Source organism: Colobus angolensis, unplaced genomic scaffold, assembly GCF_000951035.1.
Source record: "Colobus angolensis palliatus isolate OR3802 unplaced genomic scaffold, Cang.pa_1.0 Scaffold331, whole genome shotgun sequence".
NCBI classification, from domain to species: Eukaryota; Metazoa; Chordata; class Mammalia; order Primates; family Cercopithecidae; genus Colobus; species Colobus angolensis.
Genome location: NW_012116611.1, coordinates 3,235,066 through 3,257,825, shown reverse-complemented (window position 1 = coordinate 3,257,825; position 22,760 = coordinate 3,235,066). Strand labels below are relative to the sequence as shown.

At 34.4% G+C, this 22,760-nt stretch overlaps 1 protein-coding gene across 2 annotated transcripts; it reads left to right on the top strand.

Annotated features, from left to right (window-relative positions):
- The first annotated feature begins 825 nt into the window (after nucleotides 1–825).
- Nucleotides 826–22,101, top strand: LOC105518916 (dachshund homolog 2). 2 transcript variants are annotated; one of them, XM_011952078.1, is made up of 6 exons: nucleotides 826–969; nucleotides 1,095–1,242; nucleotides 4,876–5,022; nucleotides 6,246–6,311; nucleotides 17,239–17,285; nucleotides 21,602–22,101. In XM_011952078.1, exons 1-5 carry the CDS (start codon nucleotides 847–849, stop codon nucleotides 17,241–17,243), a joined length of 489 nt encoding a protein of 162 aa, XP_011807468.1. In that variant the 5' UTR covers nucleotides 826–846; the 3' UTR covers nucleotides 17,244–17,285; nucleotides 21,602–22,101. The 2 variants fall into 2 exon arrangements, with proteins under 2 accessions (XP_011807468.1, XP_011807467.1); XM_011952077.1 differs by having other exon boundaries at nucleotides 826–999; nucleotides 17,239–22,101.
- The last annotated feature ends 659 nt before the right edge of the window (nucleotides 22,102–22,760 follow it).

Genomic DNA, 22,760 nt, shown 5'->3' with positions numbered 1-22,760 from the left:
GGAAGCAATCCAAATAGTCATCAACTGGAAAATGTTTAAACGCAAGCTAGCACATTCATGAAGTGAAGTACTATTCAGCAATAAAAATAAACCACCGATACCTGCCACAACGTGGATAAGCTTAAAAAACATGCTAAGAGAAAGAAGTCAGACACAAAAAACCATGTATTGTAGGATTCTATTTACATGAAACATTCAGAAAAGGCAAACCTTTGGAGATAAAGCAGATTAATGGTTTCTAGGGGCTGAGGTGGGAAAGAAGATTAATTGTAAATGGACATGAGGAGTCTTTATAGAGGAAATTAAGATGTTCTAAAATAGATTTGTGGTAATGATTAGACAACTCTAGAAATTTACTAAAAATGAAGTGTATACTTAAAATAGGTGAATTTTATTTTATGTAAATTATGCTTCAATAAAGCTGTTAAGATAATCAAGATAAATAAATTGATTGATAGATTAATAGATTTAGAGAAGAAAAAATAAAATGTTGCTTATGTTTTTCCAGGAAGTGATCTGAGTATTTAACTTATAGATATTCATAAACGCATATGTCAATTGTATGTATCTTAAATTTTTTTTCTGCAGATTTTATACCTCTTTAGCCATAAGCATTGTTCCAGTTTCACAAGTTCTTTACTGAAATATTTATTTTTTTGAAATTAGAGGCAGCTGGAGAATAAATACGACTTCTAATTATGAGAGTGTCAGTCATTTAGTTTTAGAAACAAAATCTTTATAGATGCTTGGTAGAGGTGGCATAGTGTGACTTTTGAGCTCTTAATCTGTGAACCTTCTGATATTAATTTTGTTTTTGCAGAAGAGGTACCAGTACAAATTCCAATAATGAAGTCACCCTTGGACAAGATACAGCTGACTCCTGGGCAGGCATTGCCCGCTGGATTCCCTGGACCATTCATTTTTGCTGATAGTCTGTCCTCCGTGGAGACTCTGTTGACCAACATTCAGGTCAACAATATTTCTATAAACAAAATAAATGTAATACAAGACATTAGCACCTACATATATTATTTTATATTTGATAAATTAAAACAGATAAGATGAACTGCATGTCATTTCCTGTACCTTGACAGGGCCTACTGAAAGTGGCTTTGGATAATGCTCGCATCCAGGAGAAGCAGATTCAACAAGAAAAGAAGGAACTACGACTGGAGCTTTATAGAGAGAGAGAAATTAGAGAAAACCTTGAAAGACAACTTGCAATTGAGCTTCAAAGCAGAAGTAAGTTTTACAAGTTCAATTACAGAGTGAATATTATGTTGGAGGTATTTTCAATACTAATAGAAATATTGTCTGAGATAAAATGATAAGCTAAGAATTAAGTACTGTGTATAAACCAAAACATCGCTCTTTATACTAAAACATCGCTCTTTATACTAAAAGAAAATGAATTATGTCTGCACTTTGGGCCAGCTGCAGTTTTGGAAACGTGAATATTTATTGTTATCTCACAATTTCATAAAGTTCACCTGAATATAAATAATCTAACAATTCCTTATATATGAAATGCATACCCTTTGCCAGGCACAGTGTTAGATTATGGGATTATAACACGAATAAAAAACAGTCTCTGTTTTGGAAGGATTTATGTTTTAGAGAGCTAGTGCAATCATTTACTTTTAACACAAAGTGGCAAAAGCAGCCATGTCCAGTCAATATGATTATACAGAGAGTGAGTAGTTAGCTTAGTTTGTTGACGGTGGTTAAGGAACACTTCCTGATGCTGACACCTGAATCTGAATCTTGAAAGATCAGGAGGAAAAAAAAAAAATGAAAACCTAAGTGATTTGGACAATCTAGACAGAGGTATCAGTTAGCAAAGGCTTGGGGACAAGAAACTTCATACATGGATAACTAAATACAATTTATTATAATGTCGTTGAGGTTTTTGAAGTGAATAGTGGGAGATGATGGAGAAAGTTGGGAGTAGAAGCTGCATTATGAAGGACAATTTTAATCATGTGAAAGCTTGGACTTTATCCTGTAGGTGATGTGAAATATTAAAAGATACGCAGTGGAATGATCTGATTTGATTTCAATTGGATCAATCACCACCATGTTGGGAATAGATTGGGGGAGTGCATATAAAACTAGAGAAAAAGAAAACTGTGCAAAAGGAGATTGCTGTCATCCAGGCAGTGGTGAGGAGGACTGAATTAGAGTCGCGGAAATAGGGATGGAGACAAAAGGGAAGGAATGGAGATATTTAGAATTGTTCACAAATAGGATTAACTTTCCAACTGTGAGTAGCCACTTGATTAATGAATAAACGAGAATAGTTCATATCAAAACCACAGAGAATTAAAAACTTCACTTTAGTCAATGATTTCCACATCTTCCCCGTATTTATCATAAAATACTAAACAGCCATAAACATGACATTTATGAATTTCAACTTCTTTCCCTTCCCTGTTTACTCTTCTGTGTAGGGGGTCACAAAGCCTAAAATTAGCAAAGAGAGTGGAAAAGACAGGCAAAGAAAAGGTGTGAAAATCCATAATCCAAATATAACTGCCTGAACAAAGAAAGATGACTACAGTTGCATGAAATCTCCTAACTTTATACTAATTGAAAGTAGCATATTATACTCTGAAATTTATTTTATAAAATAGAAAACATACTATATATTTTCCTTTAGGGCCTAGGAATCATTGATTTCATTCAAAATGGAAATTTAGTCTTTGCACTTAAAAAGAATTAAGCCCATTTTGCTTATCTTGTCAAATTCATGAAATACTACAAATCAAAGACTAAACCATCTTTTTAAAGTTTGGAGAAATTGATATTTTTCTGATATTTGGTATACAAAATACAATATGATTAACAATCATAACTCACATTTCTTTAGTAGAGAGTTCCTTAATACCAAACATCCAAAAAATTGTATTTTAAATATAATAAGACTCTTAAATTGGCTTATGAAAATCCACTACATATGGTAAAATTGGCTTCTAACTTTTAGGGATCTATTTATTTTGATTTCTGTTCACTGACTTTTTATAGACTCATCAGGTCTGTATTTATAATTCATATCTATTGTTTTTTAAAAAGTTCTTAGACATGGTAGGTATAATATTGTATCTGTTATCAAATTTTCTGTGAAGTATTTGTATTTAATAAATTTAGCATTTATCACAATATAATAATAATAATACCACTAATACTATTGCTTTCATTATTACTACTACTGCCATTATCATGACTACTAATATTACTAGGGTTAATGTTTATCAAGTGTCTCATACGTAGCTAAGCACTTTTTTTAGCATTTTGTATATAATGACTACCGTAATTATAGGAAACTGCTTTGTCATCTTCGTTGATTTATAGAAATTATATATACTTCATCTCTCTGAATCCCAGTATCCTCACCTACTACAATAGTTGTTCTAGATAATCATTAAAATTTCTTTTACTTTGTTAAAGATCCCACACCCGGTATACCCCACTTTTAATGACAAAGAATATACTCTTTACCTAAAGTCACGTGATGGGAAAGACAGAGGGGAAATTGATATTATTATCATAAAGTAACATCTCTCCAAAGATATAGTAAACATACTATGTCCGTCTGTGTGTGTGTGATATGTATGTGTGTGTGTATATATATAGATATATATGTATGAAGAATATATGTAACTACATACATAAAAATATAACTATATATAAAACCATGTGTGTATTAAAATAATTTGCAAAACTTTTTTTTTCTAATCGAAGAAAGCAATGTTCCACACTCAGAAACAATTTCTACCTAATTCTCTTTTGGTTACTAGTCATAGTGTGTTACTTGGATTAAAAACACTTATATAATAATATTCTTTGCAGATTAAACACTTAAATCCATAGAATAATATAGCTACATGAAACCTTGGAGGTCACCTACCTTGGTCCCCTGGCCAATTATATGGTCTTTAGGCTTTGAAACAACTACCTATGTGATCTTTGGTCTTCAGGCTTTGAAAACTAGTAACTATGTTTTCTTGGGTAAATTTCTTGACCTGTCAAGGACTCAGGTTCTTCATCTGTAAAACTGAGATAAAAGTGTTTTTCTTACTTGAAAGTTTCTTATTTTTATGACTGGCAGTACAATAGATTTATTTGCACCATCATCACCACATACCCACTAGTAATGCATTGCACTAGTACATTAGGATGACTACAATGTCACTAGGTGATAGGGATTTCTAGCTTCATTATAATCTGATGGAACCACCATTGTATATGTGGTCCATCATTGACTGAAATCTCATTATGCAGCCTATGACTGTATATACACATACAGAGAAAGAGCGAGAGAGAGGCAGAGAGAGAGAGATTGATGATATATACATTAAACAGGCAGATATTTGCCTTTACAACTGGTAAAATTTCAGAGGAATGGACATTTACCATTTTCAATTTCAAGGACTATATTTTGCAAGCTAATAGATATTTTCAGGATTTTTTTGCATTTTGAAATATGAATAGTAATCAGTAACCTGATTAATAAAAAGAATATTTTTCTTGAGAGAATTATAAAATGTTTAATGAATCATTGAATGCATATAGAGAGTCAAAGTAGAAGACAATTCTCCACCACCACTGCCACCATCATACAAATGCATGTGTATTACAGAACATACACTCTGGAAATGTGAAAATAGAAAGAAGTCAGTTGTGTGATTGAAATGCAGTATATAAAGCATTCTTTAGATGACCCTAATGAGAATTAGTACCAGAAGAACGCTAACCATATGTCAAGTGAAACATTTCTATATCTCTGTGTATCTATATCTGTGGCTTATAATTCATCAAAACTGGCATCCCTATTTCATTGCTCAAGTCTTTGCAAGCTATGTTTTTACATTTCAGCTACCATGCAAAAGCGCCTGAAAAAGGAGAAAAAAACCAAGAGAAAATTGCAGGAAGCCTTGGAATTTGAATCAAAGCGCCGAGAGCAAGTGGAGCAGGCACTTAAGCAAGCCACCACTAGTGACAGTGGCCTGAGGATGTTAAAAGGTAATGTCTGATTTGGACTTTCACTCTCAAGGTAAACAAAGCAAAACTGATTTAAGAAAAATAGAAGAAGGAAAAAAAAGAGAGGAAAGCAGGAAGAAAGGAAGGGAGAGAGGGAAATGGATATATTTTGTCCAGGAATGATTAAAAAATCAATTTGAGACCAAGTATTTTAGAGCATGAATTAAACCCAGTCAAAATAACCACTGTTCAGGAGATACAAATAGCCTTGGAATAATAGGAAATCCTACTGACTTCTGCAGTAGAAGCAATAACACTGATAACCACCCTGCACCTAAAATGTAGGTGCATTAGGTCTACTGATGTTAGAATATGCTGATGTTTGGTGAACTGTATTTTGATTAGCTAGGCAATGCTTGTTCCTTTAATGCAGATTCCATCAGTGTTGCCATGCCTAAGGAGTACTGGGCTGAAATAACATGTTCTGAGTAAATCCCTGCAGATCCTGTAAATGGAGATGCTTGAATTATGAAAGATCTTAATTCCAAACTTTTTTGATTCTGTTTTTAATTCTGAGGCCTCATAACATTGTTTCATCTCACTCAGACCCAATTTCAAGTAAATGTTCAAATAAATATGTACACACACAAACAGAACCTTTTTACATCAAAATTACTAGCTTTTACCTGAGCAGCACAATCATAAAACATTTGCCTCTAGAGCCAGTAATACATGAAGACCACAAACCGTAATGAATATTTTGGTATTCACTTGTACTTACTATATATATATACACACACACACACACACATATGTGGAGATATATATATATATATATATATTACACACACATATATATATATATATCTCCACATATGTGTGTGTGTGTGTGTGTGTGTATATCATAAATAATATCATGAATCACATCTTACAAAGGGAAAATATAGCATGAGGATGGGGGCGAGTTAACCTGACAGTCTTAGGCGGTTTTAATGGACAGACTATTTTCCTAAGATTTATTTTTAGAGAATGAAAAAAATAGAGGTATTTACAATATACCTAGAAATATATGCTCAATTGTAAAATTCAGCTGCAGTTTATAATCCTCCCTCTTACCGTTAAAAACAGACATACAAAAAACGAAAATGCCACCCAAGGTCTTATGTTATCTATAGGACCAAAGTACTGGCTTACCAGAGTTTTCCCTTTAAATGAAATCAAGAACCACCTAATTGTACCTTAATCTTGCATGTCACTTATTTCAGATACTGGAATTCCAGATATTGAAATAGAAAACAATGGGACTCCTCATGACAGTGCTGCTATGCAAGGTACAGTCAACTGCAAACTTGTTTCTATGACTGCTTATTATGTGACCCCTGGGGATGAGGTGGGGATGAGCTCCTATGATGATACTCTTCTTATAAATAAAATAAATAAGTTTTAACCCTTCTTACTTTATGACACAGGAAGCAATTTGCAGTTTTTTTGAGGAAAAAAATACTTAACATGGCTTTGAAAACCCAGTAACTATGGTTACATAGGGACTAATAATTTTACATATACAATGTGAGCAAATACGTTTAGCTGTAAAAAGAATACACATTTGTATGTCAGGCGTATTCTAAAAATGCATAAATGTGAATGTAATTTACCTTTTCAAAGTGTACAATACCATGAGGTATTTTTGTAATTTCACCACTTTATCCTTTGTAAAAGCCACAGGTACAATAAGTATAACTTATCAAAAATTTAAAGGTGTTCCAGACAACACTTTTTTCATCCTTTAAATTTTGATGTTAATCTTAGAGACCACTTAAGTATGAAAATCAGGACATCACTTATAATTCGTGATTTCCATGATTATCACAAATGCTTACATCTTTAAAAATATTTGACAATATTTAGTAGTAAGAAAACATGACACAAATCAATATAGAGTCTCACTGGAGTGCAAAAGCACATAAAAATATGAGTTAAATGTGACCACTGAAAATGTTCCTGGTTGATTCCAATGCACTTCTAGAACTTTGCATGCAGATTACATTTATTTTCACATTTATTGTGATAAAATGCCTCACTCTAATAAAAAATAAAGAACATTTTAATGAGAAAACTATTTCCTAACTTTGAAAATTGAAGACAACTATGAATATGTTGCTTGCTGGAATTAATCAGTGCCTTTCTACTGTGTGATGAGTGGATCTACATAAAGGCAACAGAACTGGATGTGACCAAAATATCCATTTTGGTTCATCTGAGGGTCACCATTTTATGTGGTAGCTTCATAAGTTGTTTTACATGTAGTTTTACGAGTCATCTTTATAAAACCAGAAACGTTAGCTCTCATGGATGCTCTAGTGATGCATGGCTCTGTTGCAGCTGGGTAGACCTAACTAATGCACTAACTATGTTAGGTGTAAAAGCATGCATGCTTACCTCATTCAATGAAGCTTTTGCTGTTTCTTATCCCTTTTTTGCTTGCCTGCTTATTCCCTCAGCTTAAAGGCTGTGTCTACATGAGCAAAACCAATTCAAATGGAATTCAATTGTCTAACCAATTCATCACAGCAAAATTCATTAAGAAGTGCCCCACTAGTTGTGGGCCGGGTTTTTGAGGTTGCCATCACATACCAGCTCCATGGTAGAGATGAATAGCCTGAAGCAGTTGATCCCTTCTGAATCAGTGACACGCAAATATAGATATAGTCTTTAAGGAACGTTGAACTTGATTGTGCCCTGCTTTGAGTGGGTTTAAGGTCAGCTTTGAAACTGGAGAGGGTAATCCGAATACACCACTAGTGAGTTTTATCTTTATTATCTTTTAACCTGTACCTCTGATTTATTGCTGTTCATTTAATTTATATGATACTTTTAGTTCATAGTAGTAACATCTTTCTTAACTCTGAGAGAAATACAAGCTTTTGAACTTTCCTAAAATTATTTCATTTCCATGTAGCAAATACTGATATTTTATTCGTGGGCAATTAGGAGATATAAGCAAAAGGTGGATCCACTCTTCGTTTCCAAATTTTTTTATGAAATCTACCAAGAATCGCTTTTGCATATTTACTTGTACTTAGGGAAAGACACATTTAATACTTGTTTTCACTGTGCATACTTTTAATAAGTTCTACAAGTTTTTACTTGCTAAATATGAGATAATTAGATTCATCTTAAAAGGATTGAGATGGAATTTATTTTAAAGCAAAGAAGCTGATTTGTGGTTTTTTCCAAATTAAAAATTACATTGTCTAGTATTTATGTTTAATATTGTCTATATATGGTAAAATATGGTAGGTTAATAATTCTTTATTGGATGTCTGTCTTTTACATTATATTAAATAAGATTATATATAAAAGTGATACAAATGGAAAAATACACATTATCTCTTCTCTTAGCACAACATTTAAGCACTGTAAATGATAAAACCCCTATCATCCCTTTGTGAAAAATTAGAGTTAATGTCTTATGTTAATATGACAGTAGAATCACAATTTAATTTAAAAAAATAGCAAATTTTATTCTTTTAGCCAGGAAAATAGGTGCCTAAAAATATTATCAGAAATAATTTTAAATAGAGTTTACCAAATCAATCAGGTCAAATAATCACCTAAAAATCCCAAACATTTTGCCTATTATTTGTAAAATAATAAAAAGTAATAAAAACATTACTTTTGAATGTATCTATGAAATTTAGAAAATGTATAATGCTCAGAAAATGTGAAAAGCAAGCTTAGCCATTATTTTTCTCTTCTTCCTATTAGTTTTGGTTTTGTGAGTCACAGTTCTTTTTTGTGACTTATTTTGATATTGTTTCAATCTTTTCCATCTCCCTTGAAACCTATTTTTTAACTTGAAAGATCATTTCCTATCATTGTTTGTGAGGGTCAGTTCATGTATGCCAATACAATACCATTTCCAAAATTCATCTCCATCACAGGAAAAATTCCAGCATCAGGAAAGTTCTTTCTCTTCCTATTGTCAATAGCTCTGCTAGATAGACATCTGTCATTCACCTAGTACTCTCCCTTTGAAATTCAATTGATTCCACTGTGACATCTTCTTAAGAATTTAAAAGGCACTTAGAAAAACGTTACATGACCACCCCGGAAGCAAAAATGTCATATCCAGTTTTGTGGTAATTTCCACATGAGTTTTAGTGCGAACAAACTGCACATGTACCAGAAATCTTACATATATAAGATTTTATATATATACTATATATAGTGTATATATATTATGTATTATATATAATGTATCATATGTAATACATTATATGTATATAATACATCTCTTCAGCTTAGTTATTTCATGTCTTTTATGCTTCGAATGTTGTTTGACAGAGAAGATAATATGCATAGACCAAGTTTCCATGAAAGGATATCTGTATCTTTTATATTTTGGGAGTCTACCATAGCAACTCCTGCAGAATATTTTCTGGTGATCACACAATGTGTATACATTACTCCAGTGGCTATGTCTGCTATCTCTAGAGATGAAGTATTTGGTGGAGCACTTGTGCTAATGTCATTCCATCCAAATTCCTATAACTCAGTTGAGGGTCTGCAAGATAGCACATCAACCATCTTATCAACCAATCCCTGTTTCACATAAAATAAACATACCGGGTGTCATTAAGTGCACCTTCAGATCAATGATTTTTTTGCAAATGACATTCAAGTGCCATTTGCATAGTGCATTTTTGCTGATAAAAGCAAATTAAATTAGCACAACTACAAGTGTGCTGATAAAAACTAAAACTGAACAGCAGTACCATTAGCTAACAAAGTAATATTTCTTTTTACTGCGTTCTGCCATTTAGTTATTATCCTATTGGAAATCTAATTATAATCCTTTTACTCCCCAGTCAAACTTCACAGTTTTTGCAAGCTTAGCACTGACAAGTGATTTCATTACATTTGATTGCCTGCGCCCAGATTGACTTAACTTCACTTGGAGACCTAAAAGCCCTCTCAGTTTCTCAGATTCCCTGTTTGCACATTACTGCAACAGCTCCTTTAATTAATTAGCATGAACAGCAGTAACATGAACTGCTGAACAGAAAATAACATCATTTTATGATCTCAGGGAGACTTCTCCTTTTGCATGTTTATACCGTAGTTAACTTTTGTATGACTATATTTCATTGTTAGTGGTTAGTGGTATAGTTGACAGTGCATGTTTCCTAAATTTAAAAAAATTGAAGTTAACATCTTAATAACAATAGGTAAAACAAAAACAGAATATGATGCTCCTACATTTTAGAAAATAGACAACTGTCACCATGAACTGACTTTATAGTAATAAAATAAAATAATAAAATTCAGGGGAGATAACATCATAAAGTACAAGGGCGCAGTGACATACTGACCCTGTATCTGCCACTGCATTTGCTTGAGGAAAAAAAAATAAACCACAAAATGTTTACCTGTGTTTTGCCCATGGAATATCAATCTCTGTGAATAATTTTTACATTTTCTTTTATGTATACATGTTTGACAAAGACACAAGATAATTTAGCACTGGAATATATTTTTCTCTGATATTTTTTCCATAAATGTAGTAGCATCCTAAATAAATTTTTTATTCCTTTTGCTACTGACACACTAGAAGTAGATATTAAGTCAAATCTACATGTGAAAGGAAACCAAAATTTGATGTAAAAGGAAAACTACTAGACCTTTTTTTTTTCTGAACCATTTTTGCTCAGATAAAAAGGGATCTTATAAAGAGTACAGACTGGCCATTCAAAGATACAAAAGTCATGATCTCATCTATGCAGTACCTGGTGAAGGTGCCACTGAAGAATTAAAAGCAAAAAAAGTGTCATTTGACTGCAAAAGCAGAAAATATCATTTTAACATCTATTATATTAAAAATTATAGTTTAGGGCATAATTTAATATGCATAGCTTATGGCCTAGAACATTTAATATATATTCATAATATGAAATATATGTGGATATATCTATTTTTATCAGTTATAGCAAATAGTGAGACTTCCAAGCCATGATAAGTTGTTCTGCTATTCAGCATGTTGAGTCTACAGGAGTAATTCACTAATTAACAGGTGTTTTTTACTATAATCTAGGAAGGGCTGTTTAACTTAACTCTGATAACTCTTTGACCAGTTACTTTGTGCCCCATCCTCTTTACATATACAATACAATTTTTTAAGCTTGGGATTCACCATACGCCAACCCCAACCCAGGTATACCTGAAGGACATGCAAAAGGAAAAACATTTTCCTGATTAAAGGATTAAGTCAAGTTTCACTTTTTTACTTCCACATTTGTGTTTTAATAAATAAAATAAACAGATTTTCATAGAAGACTGTAATCATATGCCATTATTTTCAAAGTACTTTAAAAATTAAAATTATGATATTGCTACCACATGAATCTGTGGAGTTTCTGTTCCAAGACACTTATCATTCTGAGAATGAGGAATTCATAGCCTAAAATTGGAATAGTGAAAAAAGAAAGGCAGGACCTATTATGTATATAGCATGGTGTACTTTGTGTCATCCTTTACATCATATCCTCTAGGAGGATTATTTCTGGGAGGTAGTTTGCAAAGACATGATTAACCTCTGTTTTGTAAGTATGAAAATAACCTAAGTTAATTTGCTTGCCATTGACAGTGGGAACTAAAACACAGTCTTAACTCTCATTCATTTATCTCACTGTACATTACTATCAATCTGTTCTTGTAAAAATCTCACATAGTTAGTTAGCTAGTTAGGATACATAACAAGACTATAGTATTATCCAATGCAAAACACTGCATGGGGTTCAGGGAAAGGGCAGAGGCTTCTCTGCTTCATAGTTCATTAATTAAAATCATCTAAAACTAGGTGTAATTTAATAATCACCTCTGCTTTTAAAAGTTTGTAAAGATTGGGGTAATCTTTATAAAATTTAGACAAATACCATACAACTCTCTTTTCTATTTAAAACTGTGGGAGCAGCTGAAATAGTAACAGAAATAACCTTTTTTATTCTTGACTACACTCACTTCACTGTGTCAGAACTAGGTTTCAACAGAGCCTCGCTGTCTAATTTTACATTTTTATTTTATTTTATTTTATTTTATTTTATATTTGTTGAGATGGAGTTTCGTACTTGTTACCCAGGCTGGAGTGCAGTGGCATGATCTTGGCTCACTGCAACCTCTGCCTCTCAAGTTCAAGCGATTCTACTGCCTCAGCCTCCCAAGTAGCTGAGATTACAGGCGTGGGCCACCACACTTGGCTAACTTTGAATTTTCACCATGTTGCTCAGGCTGGTCTCAGGCTCCTGACCTCAGGTGATCCACCCACCTTGGCCTCTCAAAATGCTGAGATTACAGACATGAGCCACCACTCTCAACCACTTAACTAATTTTAGATTGGAATTCTGTAAGCAGCATTAGCATAAAGTTTCATTTATTTACTCTAGGGAACTTACTTTTCGTTTATAATAGACATGTAACATTACCTTTTGGGAATTAAAATGAATTTAAAGAAAAACATTCTTTTGGATTTTATACACAACTCCTTTAAGGCCCCTAACCTCTTGACCCTTTCAAGTTTACATTTTACTTTTTTAATATTTGAAAATTAACAATGGTAATGATCCACATACTTCAGCTGGAATCTACTTTTTTGTCAGTAATGCAAATGATTTTTGGAGCAACATTTCCAACAATTACTTTATTAGCTTTCAAGAAAGCATCGTTATTTTACAAACATTTCTTTCCTATCTTCCTGTTTTTTCACTATCGGGGGAACCTGCCCCCAATATTTCAAAGTTGGTTCTTTCTATTTTCCATAAGTGTCGGCCAGCTGAGAAATAAGGAGAAAGAGTACAAAGAGGAATTTTATAGCTGGGTCACCAGTGGTGACATCACATATCGGTAGGACCATGATGCCCACCTGAGCCTTAAAGCCAGAAAGATCTATTATTAAGGATTTCAAAAGGGGAGGAAGTGCAATAACAGGGAGTAGGTCACAAGATCACATGCTTCAAAGGGCAAAAAGGAGAACAAAGATCACATGCTTCTGAGGAAACAGGACAAGGGTAAAATCAGAAACTCCTGATAAGGGTCCAACAAAGATCACTAGACAAAGGGCAAAACCAAAGATCACAAGGCAAAGGGCAAAAGCAGAATTACTGATAAGGGTCTATGTTCAGCAGTGCATGTATTGTCTTGATAAACACCTTAAACAACAGAAAACAGGGCTCAAGAGCAGAGAACCAGTCTGACCTCAAATTTACCAGGGTGGGGTTTTCCCCACCCTAGTAAGCCTGAGGGTACTGCAGGAGACCAGGGCATATTTCAGTCCTTATCTCAACTGCATAAGACAGACACTCCCAGAGCAGCCATTTATAGACCTCCCCACAGGAATGCATTCCTTCCCCAGGGTATTAGTTGTTAATATTCCTTGCTAGGAAAAGAATGTAGCGATATCTTCCGAACTTGCAAACTATTTATAGGCTCTCTGCAAGAAGAAAAATATGGCTTTATTTTGCCCGACCCTGCAGGCAGTCAGACCTTATGTTTGTCTTCCCTTGTTCCCCGAAAACTGCTGTTATTCTGTTCTTTTCCAAGGTACACTGATTTCATATTTTTCAAACACACATGTTTTGCAATCAATTTATACAGTTAACACAATTATCACAGTGGTCCTGAGGTGATGTACATCCTCAGCTTATGAAGATAACAGGATTAAGAGATTAAAGTAAGACAGGCATAAGAAATTATGAAAGTATTATTTGGGAACTGGTAAATGTCCATGAAATCTTCACAATTTATGTTCCTCTGCCGCGGCTCCAGCTGGTCCCTCCATTCGGGATCCCTGACTTCCTGCAACATTTCACAAATGTCTAAGTGCTCTCGTTTTCATTAAAATAATAAAGATGAATAAACGTAATGTTGATCTCAGCATCTGTGAGCAACCATTTAATAACGTGTGAGGAAAAACCCTCAATAGGACTAATAAACCCTCAGATCTTACAATTTCCTGGTAACCGCATTTCAACCTTCTATGGGAAATGTTGGATGTCATCATTTTTAACATTGTACAAGTCAACATTTGTTTATCCATTACTTTCATTTTTCACTTTCCTCCATATTTTGATTTGTTTAAAATCGAGTATTGTAGTGTTCTTCTATAAGTTTTGCAGACAAAAGTAGTAGTTAAAAGTCATTTTAAAATAGAACTTAACTATACTTTAAAATATATTACCTAAAATATTTCCAATCTGCATCCTGTACAAAACTCAAATCAATTAGAACCTTAAGAAACGTTTTCTGGCCAGGCGTGGTGGCTCATGTCTGTAATTCCAACACTTTGGGAGACCAAGGCAGGCAGATTGCCTGAGGTCCAGAGTTAGAGACCAGCCTGGCTAACATGGAGAAACCCCATCTCTACTAAAAATACAAAACATGGCCAGGTGTGATGGTACACAACTGTAGTCCCAGCTACCTGGGAGGCTGAGGCAGGAGAATCACTTGAACCTGGGAGGCGGAGGTTGCAGTGAGCTGAGATCCTGCCACTGCACTCCAGCCTGGGCAACAGAGCAAGACTCTGTCTCAGAAAAAAAAAGGAAAAAAAAGAAGAAGCCGGGCGCGGTGGCTCAAGCCTGTAATCCCAGCACTTTGGGAGGCTGAGACGGGTGGATCATGAGGTCAGGAGATCAAGACCATCCTGGCTAACCTGGTGAAACCCCGTCTCTACTAAAAAATACAAAAAAAACTAGCCGGGCGAGGTGGCGGGTGCCTGTAGTCCCAGCTACTCAGGAGGCTGAGGCAGGAGAATGGCGTAAACCCAGGAGGCGCAGCTTGCAGTGAGCTGAGATCCGGCCACTGCACTCCAGCCTGGGCAACAGAGCAAAACCCCATCTCAAAAAAAAAAAAGAAGAAGAAAAAACATTTTGTAACTTATATACTTATGGAAAGTAGGGGACTTGGTCTCAGATTATTTAGAGAAATGGCATAGAAACATAATTCGCACTTTTCACTGTAGCATTATCCACAACAAGAAAATAATGAAGGAAGATGGCATTCCATATATGCCATATATACGTGTGGAGTGGCTCCTGACATAGTGTTCCATACACGTTAGCTTTCATTTATTCTCCTCTCCCTTCCTCTCTCTTCTAAGATGAAAAATAGAATTTCAGTATTTCTAAAGCTCTTAATGTGACTCAACAGTTGGAGATCTCTGTACTGGACACGTGCGCTTCTATTGCTGTTTTATAACCAGTATGTGAGAGTCACAATGAAGTGGCAGAAGGAGCTCTGATCTAGTAGTCAGAATTTCTCAGTTACTAACTTGCTAACTCAGTCACTAACCTTGAGAAGTCATTTACCTTCTCTCTGCCTTAACTTTAGTAAAATAGATATCATAATATTTGCCTATTCTTCCTCATCAATAAGTTAGATACATACTATCTGATAAGTATGACAAATACAAGGTATCATTATCATGGTGCCCTATAAAATACACAAAAATTTTATTTTGTGTTTTCTAATATTTATTTCGGTAAGAGTGAACTATTTGGCCTGTAAGTGATGTGTAAAGCTTCCACTAAAGAATGTGCTCTCCCATAGATAGTTATGGTTAACGATATCATTGCATTTTATCCCCATGTGTGAGCAGAAGGGCATTCATGCTTCCATTTTAAGGGAATGTTTTCTAAGAACTAGAGATTCAAAAAAGGGGAAAGAGATGTATTAAATAATTATTTCACAAAACCAGGGTGTGATACAAGTGAGTAAGATAGTTTGATACACCTTTATGATACCATTTGCACAAAAAAAAGATGACCTATTGACCTATCCTGGTCTTCATTTTGATTAAATTGTAAGTCAGATATTTGTAAGGCTAATGAGCCCAAATGGTTATTCTTTTCAAGAAACCTCTGTTTTTAAAAAACATGTCATATTCTAAAAATAAGCAACAGAACCTTCTGAAAAAATGACTCCAAAATAGTGCTCTTCTCTAGACAAAAAGTAATCAAACACTATATTATATCTTCCCCTTGCTTGCAATTGTCTGCTTTTCCTACTTTCAAATTAGTAACTCATATTTATACTACTCCAATAATAACCAACTGGACCCCAAACTAACCTCACTACTGTCACTTCTTTGATTTGAGAATATCATATTCTGAACATATTTCCACAACTAAAGTTGAGTTTCTACAATTAATTCTACATTTAATTAGGATTGAATCTAAGACTGAAGTGGAAAACAAGTGGAGCATTAACTAGCACATTATTTTATCTCTCTCTTATTCAGGTCAGGAAATCATGACCTTCAAGAGATGATCTTACTTGCTCCTAAATAATATAGTGCCCATTTGTAAATCAGAAGCACAGCACTGATTAACCAACGTAAAGAAAACATAGAACTTACTTCTTAGCTGGAGAACTCATTACAAAATATTGCCAATAGTTCAAGAATAGCTTAGCTACCTTGAAAGAAAGGTTTGATAGCCTAAAGTATACTTGTGTGAATTCTATTAGTTTGTACTGCAGTCCCATTGTTTATAGAGGTAAACAAGTGGTGAGGAGACATTTGGAAGCAAACACGAACCTTGGGTAAGAAAAATCACAAATGCATTTTATTGTAAATATAATCCTCTAAACACATTATAGATACAGTTCTTGGTAGTTTCTTGAAAAAGGAAAAGTGAGCAATTACTTTCAAATAACCATCCTGTCAAGGAAGGAAATCTCATACTGAGGGAACATTGCAGTCATTAGCAAAGATTTTGACTCACAAAAAACAATATAGGCCTTTACTCATGTTTTAGACAGCGGAGGAAAAAACAATTCCTAAATGCCTTGCTTATTAAGCTAGTTATGCATTTTGCTGCAGGTTGTAAAGAAGAAGAACATGCACAAAGGGCTCATAAGCATATTTTAGAGTTAAGGAATATCATTTACACCATATTTATATTGTCGATATCACCCCTAGAGAATAAGATTAAGCTTTAAACTTCTGTAAATCTACGCTTTTGCTCACCTTTGTATAATTTCATTTTTGATAAAATGAGACTCATATAAATGAATATTTGATTAATAGATCAACCTAATAAAATAATACATTAATTTCAGAGAGATTTATTCAAATCTTGAAAACACATAGCACAGCGAAATACTATAAAGTGAGTTTGTGGTTTTCAGTGAAGTGCATTGAGTAGATTTTGAATTTTCTTTGTTCGAATGAAATTTTGACCAGGTCTTATTGTTTTTTCTGTGCAGCCTGAACACTGATGCCGGAACTCCAACTGATCATAGGCACGAATAGGGTGCTGTAGCAGTTACCTGCTTATGTAGTGTTGTAAATTCTTTAGAATTCATACTCACATCCTTAAAATATGGAACCTTTAATTACTGTTTGTTCATTACTGATAAATAGAACCTTACACACACAGGACAAATGTCCTAGAGAATGGGCTTCACAGGTTTTTAGGGGATAGTCATAATAATGACTGAACACATTTTACACTTCTTTAACTGCTTTCTCTCAAGGAGCTCATAGTGCTTCAAAGACATTATCACATTAATTCACACAGAATCCTAGTGGGGTAAGTAGGTGGAAGAATTTTTAAGACAGAGAAAATGCTATTTCTAAATGGTGTGAGACAAATTAAAATGCAGACACACCTACTTTAAGCTGCAATTACTGTGAAATAACTTCTTGTCTGACCTGGTATTTAACAGGAATTAGATCAGGTGGTAAATCATTTGTGCAAATGATCGATATTTGTTATCACTGCTTTGGAGCTCTCATTTCTAAAAGAAGCACTTGGCCTGTAGTGTTCTCTAAGAAAATATAAGGAGTTCTAGTTTTTAGATTTTACCGCACCCAGTTTTTCCTTTGAACTGCTGATGGTGGAGCAAGTCCTTTAACCCCTTTCTACTAGCACATTCCTGATTCCTAAAGAATGCAATGATAAAAACAGATACCCAAGCTGCTAAAAATACCCCTTTACTGTTTTCTTCTCTCTTCCCATCCCCAATCTTGCTTCCTCTTTATTAAGCTATTAATAAGCAAACAGGATGAAAAATCTACAGGCAAAAGAAAAGAGAAAGACAGATGGGTCAGTGAGATTATGGATATTTTATATTGTTCACTCTCTGGTCTAGACATAGCCAGATTCCTAATATGTTCAAATGATTAGGATCAAATGGGTCGTTTGGCTTGAATTGCCCAGGAAATGGCCTCAGATGTTTTTAACTGTTTACTTAGAGGAGATCTGGCCATTGGGTGGGGGCAGATACCTGTTATCATCATTTTGATGCCTACTAAAAATCTAATAGAGCAGCATTCCAATGTATTATATGGTACTCTAATGATCAAGAAGATTTAATGCCCCTCCTAAAGTGCCCTCCTTACATTAAACAAAATCTAATCCATTGTGTTGTTTTCACGTCTGCCCTAGCATTAAGTTCTGGTGTGACAGAAGCACCGAGCATCTTATGCAAAAGGCCAACTGAGTTTTTATCCATTTTCTAATAAGAGGTTCCCCATGGCAGTATATGCAATTTCTGCTGGAATGGCCACCCACTCTAAACACTTAAAAATATTACATTAATTCATATCAATGTGACATTTCAGTAATTCCATGTTCTGAAGGAATGTTTTCTAAAGCATAAGCATTTGGATTCTGCTATTCTTCATGGGCTGTAGAAGGTATGCTTATATCGAGTAGGTGTACTGTTTTAGCCCAATTCAGTGAAATAATGCCAAATTAGAAATAAGTCACAGAGAAGGATTGAAGCAAGTCAAATAAAAACGTTTATTAATATCAAATACCTGAAATAAATAACAATGACGGGTGACTAAAAATATAACATCCAAGAAAGTCTCATCATTAAATAGAATTTGCAAATGAACTAAGTCACTTCAAAATAAACTAGTGTCTTTTTTAAAAATAAGTAGATGTGTTTAACTTACCTTGTTTGAACTATGAGGACTCCTCATGTGTATTTTTTTCTGGCCTTTTCCCATGTATCTGCCTTGTTTATGATGCATGATTTTAGCTATTCCGGCTCATAAGTTTAGGATATATACCACAGAGGGCAAGTCTCACATTTACTTGAGTTTGGAGCAGCTATTTATGGCCCAGTAAAGATAACTCAATTGATTAGGAGAGGTTCATCTCCTATATGGAGTGTCCACACTGACCTTCTGTGCCATGGCCTATGCCCACGTCAGGCAGTGCTGTGCTAAGGGAAGGACTGCATGGACCTTTGTTTTTACTTTAAAAATGGTCACATTTGTATGTATCAAATTCCCCTTTTTACCTATCTGATAAATCCCAAAGCAATAAACTCCGTCAGCTCTCCCCAAATATCAGTGTGTGTCCCTCTTTTTAAGTTCCCAAGCTCCATAACATTCCCTTGGAGAGACTTTGCTAGTTTCTGTTCCTAATCTTTAATCTTATTGACATCCAGAGTTCATATCAGATCATCTCTGTTTGGAGCTCAAGAACAAACCCTTTTAAGAATATGAAACATTCCATTACTAATTAGCTGTTTCCTGTTCCTAATGAAGTGAGCACACTGGGTCTGGATTAAAATTCAGCTACTACTCCTCTCTGTTTATGGTTCCAGATGTTTTCGGTTTATCTAGGAGATTACTTTGACAGCTACTACTAAGTGATAAATCACTCATATTATAGCTGAAATGCATTTTGAAATTGAAATGTGGCAAACTTTGAGATTGCTCCAAGGATCGGTGTCAGTTAGCAGTTCCTTACTGGCATCTTCCTTATGATCATTCAGCATTGGCACATGTAAAACAGTAACCAAATATGTGTCAACATTATACAGCATGCTACACACGGGGTCTATTTTGCTACTGTCCTCAAAATTGGGAGAAAAAGTTTCACTACCATGAAATCTCAATTTATTGTATTCCGGTAGAAAAGTGGATTCACTTAATATTGTTTTTTTCTTGCTAGCCTAGTTTTTCTTTCAATTTTTGAGCAGCTGTGGGAACTATTCCTAATAGGCCTTGTAAGCAGACACATAAAGGATGTGGGCAAATATTTCTGTCTCTAAATAAAGGCAAGAAATAAACATAACAAAAGTAGAAATTTTTCAGAAACTGCATTTTTCTAAAGGACAGATGGTGATTGTCTTTAGCTATTCATTGCCCAGTTCATGTACCCTTTTTAAGGGGACGTAGTGTGTGCCATTGCTATCCAGTTTGTAATGTTCACAATTTGTGTTGCATGATTTAAGCTTTAGCTATATTGTATAAATTTCAATCCTGGTAAAATGACTGTCATTTTATGTCGAAGAGCTTTCCTTTGACATTTAGGCTGTGTATACAAAGGATGAGGTAGACTGGAGGACTAAGCAAATATTTGGTCAATTCATCAGAGTAAATATTCTCAGACTCCACAAAGGAGTTGGAACAATTACCAGTGTCCAAAAATTCAAGCTCTGTTTTCTTCTGGTCCCTGGAAAACTCTTAGTGAATTCCATGGGCTTCTTGGGAAAATGTCTGGTTGCCCTCTGATGAAGTCCAACCCTCCATGAGTCTGACTAACCCAAACCCCAAATCTTTTATTCGTCTGTTACCTTACTACATCTTTATTTTTGGTTCTGAGGTATTATCTAGAAAATTCTGCTACTCACCATGATACCTTATACACAGAAAGAATAAAGATTTTAAAGATATTAAACCCAAGGTTTAAAAAGGGTATACTTTCCTCCTAATAAGCTTTGACCAGATTGACTTAATATTTTAGATTAGACATATTAGTCCAACAATGATAATGTCCTCTCCATTATGTGTTAAAATAAAGCACTTGACTCAAAAACATTATCTTTAAGTATTTCTCAAGCACAAGTAATGGATTTGTACTGATTCATCCACATTTCTTTTCCGACTTCGTTTGTAACCAAAAGCCAATCTTTGTAATGCATCTAAGTAAAGACTCGAGTTGTAAGCCATTGCTGTGGAAAATAACAAGGTTTGACAAAAAGAGGTAGAATAAAATTAAAAAAAAAAATTTCCAATAATAACTTTTACCCACCCAAATTAAATATTATCTAACTCTAGGATGGCATGGGCTCTTTTAATTACTATCATTTAGAGGGATACCGGTTTGGCTAAACACTGTAGCTAAAATGATAATTCGGAACTAGTCTCCCTTCATGCAGTATACACAGTCTCAGGGTCAACTCGGGAGAGGAAATTCTAAATGTACAAAGCTGTCATTATGTTAGATCATAACCAGATACTCTTTTCCCCCTGTTCTGGTAAACTATAGGAATTGTATTTCAGATGCACCATTATATACAAAAAGAAAAAGTAATATAGATTATTACAGATATTATAATATAGTTCATGAAGAGTCTTTATCAGTCTTCAGTGTCTCCAGTGCTGTGGAAAGAAGAACAGAAGCTATAGCATGAAATTTGAAGGATCTTTGAAAACTGACAGATGAAAATATAGAAATGTTAAGAAATGTTAAATTTTACCAACACAAAATTGAGCCTGTTACATCAGATCATTTTAGGTTCCTGAAGATAGAAGTTTTAGTATTTTTAAGCACATATCAGAATTATTCTTCATAAGAACTAACTTGTTTTCTTTTTTTTAAAGGAGGTAACTATTACTGTTTAGAAATGGCACAACAGTTTTATTCAGCCTGAAAGGTCCTCGCTGGCTTTACATAAATGAAGATGCTTGTGATTCCAGTTTATCTCTGAAACTATTCAACATGGAGTTATTTCAATTTTGTTTATCAGCAAAGCTTTGTTTACTGAAGGAGCTATTTAATCTATGTTACATTAAAAAAGAAAGAAACACGTGTACATTTTAAAAGCAATGATGTAAACTTTGTCCTTGCATTAGATTGACCAGTTTAAAAATATGAGCTAAATCCTAATGGCTAAAGTAACTTGACCATATTTGATGCTTTTCTATGCTCATTTCAACTTGGCTTTTTGTCTTTTAAATTAAAAAAAATGCAGTAGTGTGTTAGAGACTAGAAACTTATATGTATGGTTTCCCTGTTCTATTATACATAACCTTAAAGTACACCTTCTTTGTTAAAAATGTACTTGCTAAACTTCAGCATAAATAAAAACATTTTGACTTTGTCAATTGTCACTGAGTATTTATTTTCAAACTGCCAACTGCAGCCATTGAAACATATAGTAGAGTCAATGCAAATCAAAATACAGGAACTAGCAAGATGTTTGCAAATCTTCCTCTAGTTTTGTTATTTTCAAGCAGATATGAACACAGTTCTTATTTCAGTTCATTTGTTTAAGCAGGCTGATATTCCTGTCCTCGATTGTTATATTGATTCACACTGGATTGCTTTTTCCTAGCTATGTGTGCTTAGTGAGCCTGCTTCCAGGAGGAAGGGTTACACTGGGAAGCAGGAAAAATGGGTGCACCAAGAACTGGAAAATATTATCCAAGCATCTGTTATCATCAAAAGTTTATTCTAGAGCCACCTACACTAAAAAGCAAACAAAAACGAAGGGGTATATATCTTCTCTGGCCCCCCTAAAATATCAAGTCTCTTTGTATATCCAAGTGCCCATCACAATGTAGTGAAAAACCAAGGCCAGTTATAGCCCTGCCCTACAGTTTATTTAATCTGTGCTCTTACTTTCTCTTGGTTCACTTCTGGTGAAACACTGGAGCTTACTCAAATTCTGGTTGATTATAAAACCTCTCAGGTTTTCCTATGAAGTGGCAGCGACACGCCTGTCTTTTGAAGTGTATTGTATCTCACAGTATTCTAGCT